The sequence below is a fragment of the Diorhabda sublineata genome, chromosome 8, assembly GCF_026230105.1.
Source record: "Diorhabda sublineata isolate icDioSubl1.1 chromosome 8, icDioSubl1.1, whole genome shotgun sequence".
Lineage (NCBI taxonomy): Eukaryota > Metazoa > Arthropoda > Insecta > Coleoptera > Chrysomelidae > Diorhabda > Diorhabda sublineata.
In genome coordinates, this window is record NC_079481.1 from 16,509,815 (window position 1) to 16,522,870 (window position 13,056).

The 13,056-nt window shown below is 32.2% G+C and overlaps 1 protein-coding gene across 4 annotated transcripts in view; it reads left to right on the forward strand.

Moving 5' to 3' along the window:
• Positions 1–12,507, forward strand: part of LOC130448350 (mitochondrial Rho GTPase) — a 41,622-nt gene extending 29,115 nt beyond the window's left edge. For 2 of the 4 annotated variants that reach the window (XM_056785676.1, XM_056785679.1), the window contains 2 exons: positions 588–659; positions 12,141–12,507. In XM_056785676.1, the coding sequence (XP_056641654.1) occupies positions 588–659; positions 12,141–12,273 (205 nt within the window). In that variant the 3' untranslated portion in view covers positions 12,274–12,507. The remainder of the gene's footprint in view (positions 1–587; positions 660–12,140) is intronic. The other 2 variants (XM_056785677.1, XM_056785678.1) reach the window with 1 other exon arrangement.
• The last annotated feature ends 549 nt before the right edge of the window (positions 12,508–13,056 follow it).

Sequence of the window (13,056 nt, forward strand, 5' to 3'; positions counted from 1 at the left end):
GGGAAAAACAGGAATTTGAAAAAAAATCAGTGATAGAAACGATTATACTTCAATGACTGTATTTGTGATTTCGACGATTTTGTCACTTTACCAGAGTCTCTGAAAATGTATTTCTCGGACGGGTCTAGCGCAGCATTCACGCTGTACTTTTTCTAAAAACCAATATCGTCAACCAGCGACGATTAATTCACAGAATTTATTATTTGATGTAGCTGAATCTCCTCCTTGGTAATCGATATTCAAATCGAAGTCGAATCGATATTACTAAGCACTTGAAATTTCCAACACTGTACTAGTTGAATGTTGACTGTCCTGTAAGCGACTAGTTTTTTCATCAAACCTTGTAAATACTGTTGCTTCCATTATCACTTGAAAAAAATGAATAGTAAATTAAACTCAAAAAATAACATTATTTAGCTAATAATAATGAATGCGTTTTTTATATGGACACACTGTATATGTATAACTTATTGTATTTATACAGGGATATTGACAATTTCATATGAACTATTAGTTTAGATAATTTTGTATCTATATGAATAACGTCATGATAATTCGTATTTTATAGATTTTTTTTTATTTTCCAGTCCGTTACGACGTATGGTACACGCTTTACTGTTACGACCTCAACCAACAGAGTGGTTAGATCATTTTTGCAGGTTGTTATCAGTTTAACAGTTTTTTTTTAATTGTGACTAACTTGTTCTATTCACTTTTTTCATAACAATAATAAATTATTGGCAACTGTTACTAACCCAAATTATAAATATAAAGTGTCTCATTTTGGTTGAAACTGCACTGTATCTCAGCTATTATTAAAGATTTGGACATGCGGTTTTTGCGACACTGTATCATTGTCCTATATAATATAGACTAAAAATGAATTTTTTTCTGATTACATTGATGTTTCACAACCTAGTCTTCAATAAATTTCAACTTCCAAAATCAGAAAAATCCATATTTATGTTTGTTTATTTTATAGTAGACCATGAATTCATTCACACATGCATTTAATTATTACGTTTTTAAAACGCCACGTGATTTAAACCAATTATTTAATTATATTCTAACATAATATAAACTAACATAACATAAAAAATGTTGAAAACAAAAAAATATATCGGTATAGATTCAACATTAAAAACTGTAATTACAAGAATCAAATTAAAAAATGAATTAAAAAAACCAAAAAAAAAAACAAATCTAATAATATTGTTCAAACTGTCGTCCATTTTGTCTTATACGTAAGCCACGTACAGTTACAATTCGCCTTAAGGGTTTCATTTGTTAGTTTCCGAATACTTCTTCGGCGAAAACAGGTCCTGTATAAAATAGAAAAAAAAATGAAAACTGCTTATAATATATATTTTAAAAAAATTAAGTGGTGTATTTAAACATTTTTTTTGAGCACTGTTTTGAATATTGGGCACAACTTGGTATTTTTTCAATTGAATGATTTTTTTTTCTGAACACATTGATGTATCATAACCTAATTTATATATATATATATATATATATATATATATATATATATATATATATATATATATATATATATATATATATATATATAAATGAATACTAACTTCAATCTAATATTAGCTCTTTGGACAATATACACTTTTTTAATGTAACATTATGAGGTTTGACAGAATGCGTGCTCCAAATATCATCAAAGAGTTAAGAAGTTCAAATATGGAGTTTTGGTAAATTTGGATAGACTAACATGAACATTACTAACATAAAAACTGATATACTCTGTTATAAAGGAGAATAAATTTAATTGAATGCCAGCAATTAGACGTACAAACTTGAGTCGCAGAACTCGCAATGTTGGGAGTCAAAGGTATACAATAGCAAGTCAAACTGACGAGCATCACAAAGCACGGAATAATGTTGAACGGAATCGATGAAATTGAAATCAACCAAATAGAAATGTTGCGTTTAACCCGTATCGAGCTGCATTCAATTATAACGTAGAAATCGAGTACCGTTGACAGAAAATCGTTGCTATTGGACCAATGAACGTTGTATGCCAATATTGCAAGACATTTAAATTTAAAAATGAAGCTCATGGATTGTATTGAGCGAACGGTCAAGTCAAATTGACGCCATTGGTACCGCCACTAGAACCATTACATTTGTTGGTTTTCGGAAATGGGCCAGATTCTAAAAATTGTTTTCAAGTGACGTCATTAGGTGCAACAAAAGTAATCCAAGAAATTTTATGCCAACTTTCATTATTCAGGGTCGAATATATCATTTAACAGGTTCCTTATTGCCAACGCCGAATAGTGACTACAAATTCTTGTAAATTTATTTTATGGACCATTCAGCAAGACATGTCGATCAGCGTTGTGCACACAATAATTCGGTGAAAAGACCAATTGTGGAACAATTCCAAACGTTTTTTCATCAATATAACGAATCGGTTGCATTATTCACATTCACAACCGTTTTGGACCGTGTCGTCTGATAATCACAAAATTGTTATCAAAGCTGATAAGACGCCAGCAGGAGAACACGCGAGACGTTTTAATGCGCCAACAAATGACGAAGTCGCTATTGTCGTCATGGGTGAAAATTTAGAAAACCGAGGTATTGTTTTACATCTGCGTAGCGATCAACTGCAGCGTGTGACCGAAACTTATCGATCATATGATGCGCTACAATATTGGCAAGGTGAAGATGGATATCATTTTTCAAAGAAGATGATAAAATCCATTTACAAGATCCGAAACTAACAAAAAAATTAGTTTATTGAATTATTATTCATACAGACTGATAGACTGATGGTTCGGGAAAATGAGGACAATATGCGGTGGATATGTACGTGAAAGTTAAAACTGAGCGATTGAGATATATCAGGTTGAACCAGACAAAACTGAGGGATACCATCAATGCTGATGGAAATGCACACAATGTAGGTAGAACAAACTATTCTCCCAGCAACATATGTCTTAAGTCCGCGACATATGCATAAATACGCTTTGGATGCTATGTCGTATGTACCTAACCAAAAGGGCTTAACCAAAATTAGGTTTTGAATAAAATTTGGACCAATTCGGACCGGTAGATTTTGACAAATCTCAAAACCAATTCGAATTCAATATTCATCGTCAAGACAGGACAACGTCTGTCGGGTCAGCTAGTATACAATAAATTTCAGCTTCAAAAATCAGAAAAATCCATATTTATGTTTGTTTATTTAATAGTAGGCTATGAAATCTTTCACACATGCATAAAAGTTGAACATGCATAAAATATATTTTTTTTATTACACACATGGAAATTAGGTCACAGAGTCAATACAAATCATTAATAATGGCTAACGATGAAAACAGGGAATTTCAAAATTTTAAAAAATATGATATTATAAGATGTTTAAACAATTCTAAGGAAAATGTCAAAGCAATGCCGCAATTATATTTAAACAGGTAAAGATTTTATTAGGTTTCCAGAAAGACGTCAACCATCTCGGGCTACGCTATTCCGGTTAAAATCCTATCTCATATTGAAAAAAATTATGCTGTCGAAATTAATGCTTTAGCGTGTGTGGACCCCAAATTTCCTGTAGAAAAATAGAGGAAGAGGTAAGAATTTCAAAATCAAAAGTGCAAAAAAATTAAAAAAAAACATTAACTTAAACCATATAAGGTAAATATTGTTCAAAAATTGCATCCTGACGATCTATTTAAACGATTGGATTTTCAAATTGGCTTTTAACCAAAACTAATGAAGATCAGGATTTTGCAAAGAAGGTAATATGATCTGACGAATACTATTTAAGCAGCAGCGGCATATTTAATAGGCAAAATACTAGACATTGGTATCAAGAAAATCGATATATTACTTTTGAACGACAGCAACAATGCCGATTTGGTTTTAGCGTTTGGTGTTTTATATTGGGAACTAAAAATGTAGATATATACAATTTTTGTGGGTAGCTTAATTGCAACGGTACCTTATTAAATTACAAAATACGAGGCTCGTTTTTTTGCAACCTCCGATCGCTCCGTGCAGACGCCACGCGTGCAGAAGAAAGCGGGCATGCACTGTAGGCGACGGCGAAGCTCTCGCACTACACACTCCGCTACTGTTGACATTGCGTCAGTCGGCGTTGTGCTACAGCCACGTAAATATGTCCGCCATTATTGATGCTCCCGCCAAATGTGATTCGTTTTCTACAGGCTGAAGGATAGTGCTGCAGAAATCGGAGAATGAGTGGTGTGTATGGAGAAAACTTCATGAGTGATGGCGTTGTGCGCAAATGCTGTCGAAATGGTATAAGGGGCCAAGGACGCAAATCTGTCGTTTCAGATGACCTTGTTTGTCTACGGAATTTCCAGAAGTTTTAAGGTTTGTTTTGTACTCTATTGTTACTCAACGGTTAGGCTACATTTGTCGCAACTTTCTTTGAAGAGGGTATTGAAAAGCTTGTCCACAGATGTCTCAATCTCTTCGGTGATTTTGTCGAAAAGTAACCATAAGTGTATGAATCTTTTAGTAATAAAATGAACTTGTCTTCTTTTTATAGCCTATTAGAGGTTGAAAAAAAACTGCCCAGAGTTGCTGGATGACATACCTTAGGCTCAGCGATATCAGATATATTTCAGCAAGATGGAGCCGCTCATAATTCAAGGGTAGTTAGAGAATATTTAAGTGCTCAGTAGACGCTGGATTGGCACACATAAGGGCTAATTAGATGGCCCCCGAGGTCACCGGACTTTAGTATTATCGACTCCTTTGTATGGTCACACAAAAATAAGATTTATGCAAATCGGCATAACAATATAATTGAACTCCAAGCCTCAACCGAAAAAGCATTCAGAAACTTACAAAGACAACCCTTTATGATTTTAAATGCCTTAAGGCAAATTGAAACTGTATGTGGTGTAATTACAGTTTTTATTTTTAACAAGTTCATATTATGTTAGAATATAATTAAATAAATTGGTTTGAATCACATGGCGTTTTAAAAAAGTAATAATTAAATGCATGAGTGAATGAATTCATGGTCTACTATTAAATAAACAAACATAGATATGGATTTTTCTTATTTGGAAGCTGATTTTATTGAAGATTGTGATACATCAATGTATTCAGAAAAAAAAATTCATTTTGTTGTCTATCTTATACAAGACCTGAGAAATAATAGCAGCTCCAAAAGTGAACATTTCTGTTTTCGCCTTGTATTTCAGGAACAAAAATATTTGGAATATTTCTGTTTGTGGATTTTAAAGTTTTACAAAAAAGTGATACAGTGTCGCGAAAACCGCATGTCTATACCTTTAATAATAGCTGAGGTAGAGTGCAGTCTCGACCAAAATGGGACACATTGTACACATATATCATAAGAGCATTTTTTGTGATATTATTCCAAACAAATTCTAATCTGTTGAATAAAATAATTATTGATTATATATGTTCAATATGCAGTAATTAGTTTTTAAAATGTAGTTAGTTAGTTGAAGTTATATTTTCGCAACGGTTTTGAAATTTTTATTAATCGGCGTTTTATGAAACGATTAGATACATACAGGACTGCAAAAAAGGAGTCTTAGTTAATCTTGAAAATATGTCGTTTTCTAACCTAAACTACAAAAACGATTTCTCGTTTATTTGAAATAATTTGATATCGTCAAATTTGCAATTCATTCTTTTAATACTCACCAATGCATTAGAAGTACAGCTATTGTCAGATTACTTTGAATATGAGCCTATGAAATGCCTAGAGACTGCAAGTGAATGTGACAGTATAATCGTATATAAAGTCCGAGGGAAAATTTCACCAAGTCCATTATTTTCGACACATAATCCTGGGAGTAAGATTGATAAATCCCTTTTTTTTCTACCTATATATTTTTCAAATTTATAACTATAACTTGTCTAAATTTTGCGAATAAGTAGCTCTGAAACCGCCGTCTTAACCTTCTTCTTCAAATTCATCATTCGAGTTATCGTTATCTTCATTACTATTCACTTCTTCATCGATATCGCTTTTCGCTTCACCTTCCAACTCATCAAACCTTCAAGAATTTAATATAAAAAAAACTTGAAACTAACAACAAAATAGTAAAGTTTAAGAATGGAAACTAACAAAAAAGAAATTCGAGGAGAATAAATATAATAATTGAGGTAATTATAGAAAAGCTCAAACAGGAACCAATAGAGAACAAAACAGTTCTTTCAGTTTAAGGAGAAAATCAACACAAAACCCAATAAGAAAAGTGACAGAAGCAAAAATATAAAAAAAAGGAAGAACCAAAAAAATTTAGCTATAACAAATAGCACAGGAAAGAAGAAGACAAAGGAAAACAATACAGCAGATGAATGAAGTAGCATCGAAAAATGGTCGAAAAGTCATAAATAGTCCTAGACAAGAAAAATTTTGCTCGACAAATGGAGATGTAAACATTGTAACTGCAATTTCTTTATTAATAACACAAAAATAAAGATTTTTAATACTACAATGAGTTTTTGGATGATATAGTCTAAGAAAACCATGGTTATAAAAGACATCCACTACGTACTTTCCTGTTAATTAAAGTAAAAACAATTTTATATCAATATAATTGAAATTTGGACTCGTAATACCAAAAATAAAAGTTTTTCTATTGCCTACTTACCCATCTAAATATTTATGTCTTGGTATCATTTTGAAAACCTTCTCCCTCCTAAGTTAACATTTCGATTATCGTGAAATGTAACGTGTTATACAAATTCGATTTCCATAAATTACTATTACTACTATTACTACACTTTCATTGTGACCATGTTCTATAATTTTGCCAACTCCTTATATCCTAAACTTCGGCTTCACATCTTTGTTCCATTGCTTCTTTGTGAGATGCGGATGTAGGAGATTTGTAGTTCACTCTATTATCAAAAACGATTATGTATTAGTTTGATCTCAACCAATTTTTTTTTCAGTTGGTAAAGATCTTGTGGTGATGAAAATCACTCACCTTACTATTTGACTTAAAAATTATCGAAGCATTTGATATGAATTCATTTTCTCATCCTACATGCACTGCAACTAACCGTTGCCCCTTACACACTAGTTTTCGTAGTCTTTCGTTACTGTTATCAAACCAAGCTATCCATGTAGATAACACTTGACGGTGCTGTCTTATTCCTCTTTAAAGTATTTTCCTCAATTTTCTAACGTTATGTTGCTTCAACTAGTCGCTTGTGGTTAGTTTTTATTATTGTTATTGAAAACTTAGAATACGCAAACTATTTTTAATACCGTCGAGCACCTGGTTTTTTATCTTTTTGGTGTAAGAGTCAAATAGTACCTAGGTGCTGCCTATATCAATTTTGATTAACTTTCCAGAACGCTATCTTCAGTATTTACTTTATTAAATGATTTACTCGTATATTCATTTTGTTTTTCCCAATACCAATTGTATAAGTTAATTTCACTTTTAAAACTTAGTGCACCACAATTAGTACACTAGTTAGAACACAACACTACTAATACTGCTGTATCTATTATTTTCCTTTAGTTATAACTTTTCCATCGCCCGGATTGTGAGTATCATCAACCGCGTATCTTCAATATTAAGCTCCTATACTGTTATCTACTGGCTTATATATACCTAGCGATAATTCTAGAACATTATGGAAAATCCTAGTTATGGCTAACTTCTATTATAAACTCCTAGAACAATACCATCTTTTATAGTTTTCATTACATTTAATTATGACCTGCGCAGTTAGATGGCGTGCGACTGGGTACTCGCTACATTGTAATTTTCACTACATTAAGTTATGACTGGTGCCTTCAAATAGCGTGCGGCTGTTTACCCTTCACGATTCCATCTAAAATCTTATGCTTAGTAAGAAGTTTGAATTTCAAATTCTTCAATATTCAACTCACTTCTCTATTTTTTGCTACTGCCTTATATATGCTGTTGCAGTTATTCTAGCTCTTCGGCGGGCGTATACGCCCGCTCACTCGCTTACCCGATGGATCACGGCGGTCGTATACGCCAATCATTGAGATCAGCAAACAATGTCGTTCCAGGAATTGATGCGCAATAATTAGGTTCTTTTTTGTTTAAATTTCGAAGAGGAATTAAAATAAAATTATGAAAATGTTAGAAATAACTAGCAATGGTGAAGTAGATGAACAAAAATTTATACTGTTCCCATGGATGATGGCGGGCGTATACGCCCGCTTTATTTTTTCAATTAATTTTCGCTATATAACTATTTTTAAAACTTAATAAAATGTATGATACTTTTTTTAAGAACATATTACAACTTTTAGCAGAAAAGACCAATTTGTTTCAGGGAGAAAGTTTCACTAAAATGGCTTGGTCGTTAAAGTGTTAAAACATTTTGGACACTTCTGCCTAGTTATGGCCAACCTCGTTAAGAAACATCTGGAACAACAGTTCAACTATGGTTGCCTACCTCATAATTGATCCGTTAGAATACATTATTCACGATTTTTTTGTGCATTGAAAATCTTACTCTTAATATTTTTTTTGTGATGTCACTACTATAATTTTTTTTTTAAATTTTTTGAAAATTATCAAATAATAATATTATAAAAACTGCTCTTACTTTTAACAACGAATTATTTGATGTTAGTTGTGGATATGATAGTTGTTATACAGTCGAACTTGTGTAAGCAAGAATTCAATTGAGCCGAATGTATTCTTGACTATGAGGTTATTTCTCTTTTATAGAGAGATTATAGATTATAAAAATAGAACGTATACTATGCTAAGAGCAGAAATAGATAATAAATATAATGTTGACATAATCGCGTACATTTATTTTATTTGTTTAAAACAATCACCTCATTTTTTTCACGTGTATTTTCTTACAATTTCCAATGTTTTTCAATTTCCTAAATATTTTCAAAAAAGATAAACGTCACAATGCTCAAAAAAACTATGGAGTGCTTTTATACTATTTAAAGCGTCTTTACATGGAATAGGAATAGAAATCTACTTCATTCATATTCGAGTATGTCATTATTTATGCATTCCAGCAATCGGCAAATTGTCATTAATTGCCAGTCCTCAAAACTTTATTCGTACTATTCACAGCGCATAAGTTTGTCCCAATTTTCAGTAGAATATTCAACATTAATTTCTTAATTCTTGATTGGGATCAAAACCCATCTATCTCCAATTGTTGATGGTTATATCGCCTACTATTACCAGGCTCTAGGTGCAAATAAACAGGATAAGTTTTCATAAATTTTCTCACCTAAAATTTTCAACCATCTCTTAAAAATTAGTCTACATCCAATTAGACATCCAAGCCTTAGTATTGCTCAACGAGTCAAGTATTTAAACCTTTCAAGCATCTGAGACCGATGATAAGCGGCAATTGATCCCTTCGTCACGTTGGTGCACTGCATTGAAGAATAGTCAACCGCTTTTTGGTTTTTGTCCATGAGATTCTAGTCCCTTAAATATGAAGGTTTTATCCGAAAGACACTTGAAAAATAAAGCAGTTTCATCCGCATTATATGCGTCATTTGGATGATATTTTTTAACAGGTTTGGTAAATCTTCAGTCCACTGGATCCACTGGTTCGATTTCACCAGAATTTTTTTTTTGATATATGTCTTGCTGCCTTTGAAACCACTACCGTTTCAAAAATTCTGTGTTACCCAACATATTTTTTTTTCTACAAATGTTTACCACTTATGGGAATATTTTTATATAGTGTTTTATTTGGATATTTTTTAACAGGTTTGGTAAATCTTCTGTCCACTGGATCGACTGGTTTGATTTCCCCATCATCTTTTTTTTGATATATGTCTAACTGCCTTTAAAACTACTACTATTAAAAACTTCTGTATTACCGAACATTTTACCTTTTTTCACAAATGTTTCCCATCTATGGGAACATTTTTATCTAGGTTTTCATCCACACTTTTCGATATAGGAATTTAGACAAGCCTGTTCCTCTTTATGTCCTTCCTTTATATGTTGTATATTCTAACGAGTAAAAATGCCCGCCTTCGAAGGTATTCATGGTTTTATCATTCAATATATATGTAATCACATTAATTTTTCGCTCGAATTATTATTATAAATTGAAACCAAAAGTTGAGGATTGCACAAATATATGTATTTCCATGTAAAATAATGACGCTTTAGCTTTCGTGATTAACTAAGGACGGTTTGATTTTGATTCGATTTGAATCTTATTGTAAATAATTTCTCTTGCAGAGGTCTAGAGCAAGAAATTGACAGAGGCCTTGAAATAAAAAATTTTTCTAAAAGAGGTTTTCTTATCCTATCACTCATAGAGGTTTTCGAATTCCAAAAAGACTATGTTTGTCGTAGTTTTCCCACTTTTCGCTTATCCAGGTTCGACTGTAGTTTGTAAGGATTATTTCTTCAATCAATAGATAATAACCTTTCATAATGGAACAATAACACAATGTAAATTAGAAATTTTTTATTTATTGATGAGATTCGACTCCGCCCAAAAGATATAACTACCCTTTGCACCTACTGTTCCCAGACTTTTAGCAGGCTTAGCAAATTACGTGCTTTAGGGTGCAAATTTATATTCACTACGTATTTGATAGATTTGACAGTAATGATTTAAAATTTATTTATTATAAATGATGCTCTTCAAAATAATTCTTTTCCGAATTCCTTGGTCACAATTGTTTGGATGTCCTCAATCGATTCTAATGTGATTTTTTACGACGTTTTTGATTTTGTAGAAGAGAAAAAAGTCGCAGGGCAATAAATCCGGCAATTAGAGGGACTGTGGTAACATTGGAATATTTCTGAAACCTAAAATCTACGTCACACTCAACGTGAAGTGGCAGGATGCGTTATTGTCATCCATCACCCAATTGTCTGGACGCACTCTGATGAACCTGTTTCGAAAAATACTTGATCGATGGTCTGTTCAAGTGTGTCGAATTGCTCATGAACCCGCGGCTATCAAAAAAGCAGATGAGTTGAAACTTTTATTTTGGTCTTGGATCATTTCGTGATAGCCACTCTCTGGTGTTGCGTTTCGGCGCTGTACAGAAAAAAACAACTCACCCGTAACAACGCGATCGAGCAGCGATTGAAACTCGACTTTGTTTTTGCTTTTCTGAAAGGTTTTTTGCCATCATTTTGGCACAAAGCTTTGTTATTGTGAAATCTTAAGCCCGACGGTTTCGCTGTTGACATGTAGTTGGTCTACTATTATTCGGATCGTTAACCGACGATCTTGTTGAATCAAAGCGTTCCCTACATGGTGCTCAATCATGTTAGTGAACACCAATATCAGTCTCCCTCCTCGAGCTGTTCTCTCACGCTTTTATAGTCCTCCTTGAACATTTTATGCAATTGAAACATTTATTAATGGCTCAAAAAATCATCAATACTTAATCATAAGTTTCAGTGACCGAATCTCCTAATTTCTGACATAATTAGATCGCAACACGTTGCTTGTGATTTCGTGGGCCCCACCATTTGTAAATCATTCTGTTTCATGTGTTGATTCCACAGATCGTATAGATATTATTTTTTAAATTTTTCCGAGTTTCCGAATTTCTTAAGGGAGCCCCGTCATTATTTTAGCCTCGGGCCTAAATCTTAATCCGGCCCTGCCTAGGAGTGTTGATGGGAAATTTCTAGAGAAGCTTTTAATATATATATATATATATATATATATATATATATATATATATATATATATATATATATATATATATATATATATATATATATATATATATATATATATATATATATATATATATATATATATATATATATATATATATATATATATATAAGTTTACTTAAAAAAAGTTTGCTTTGTTACGCAGCAGTAACTACTCTATAAGTATCTACTTATTTATAAGATAAGTGCCTTCAATTCAGATATTTTCAAACTAGAAATTCATCTTGTATATCATTGATTGTTAGTGACTCCCTTCCTGATTTTGTTTTGGTGCACTAATTTTTCCTGATTTTTCCGGTCTCTCAACTCTAGTTTAAATACTTATGAATTATTCTTTCTTTTTCTTTCATCATATGTGGCAGATGAAAGTAACCGTCTAAACTTACTGTTTATACATTTTAAATAGTTTGCATGCGCTTGTAAAAATTTATAAGCTTCAATTTAAGTAAATTATTTTTCTGTCACAGGAATTTCCGGGAATTTGGTATGAGGGCAGCTGATACAACTGTTTGGTGGAAAGCTGGTATTAGTTTAGCAGCGGTTACAGCTTTAGGATTCATTGTAGCAAAAGTTATGAATACAGCAGACAAAACGAGATAGACAATGTAACATATGAAAAATTATTATATTATGTACAATATTTTACTGTACCTTATTTTTTTCTATTTATTAATCATTGATTAGAATAGTTATTTTATTTATGTTCTTCGATTCTCCGGATAATTTGATCGACTGAAGTGTATACGTTCAGGAGGTTCTTAGACTTAAGGTAGAAACGAGAAACCAATATGTAACATAGTTTTTTAAATCAACTAATATATTATTTAAAACATATAACAGGTCTTTTCGTTTTTACCTAGGTTATGAGTAAGGAATAAACAGAATTTTTTTTCAAGATGAAATGACATGTTCCAGCGGAAACGGCAATATACAAGAAGAAAATGTAATCTTAAAATCCCGGACTGGACCTCTATTCGGCCTTTATTAAAGTATGTTTAACTGGCATTCAACTTCCTCAAGAAAGAAATACCTTCTAAAAAATTATCTTTACTCATAAACCATCCCCGTACACAATCTTCCAAATTAATTTCTATTGCCAAATACTGTACGATCCTGTGACAAGGATCTCCAATTGAGATAGCTCCTGTGAGGAGAGTTGGGCTTTGAGACTGTACAATTTACCTCAAAATATATTGGAAATCGGATTTTAATGAATAGCTTTGAATATATAATAAAAAGGCCGGTAACTAATAGAGATTTACTCATCTCACATTTTATCCAATTCTTCAAGACCTCAGAGAGTAACTTCGATACAGCTTTGTTAACCACTTGAACTTGTTGTTTGTGGTCTACCTCTCAGGCAAAATAACCGAATTTTGTAGT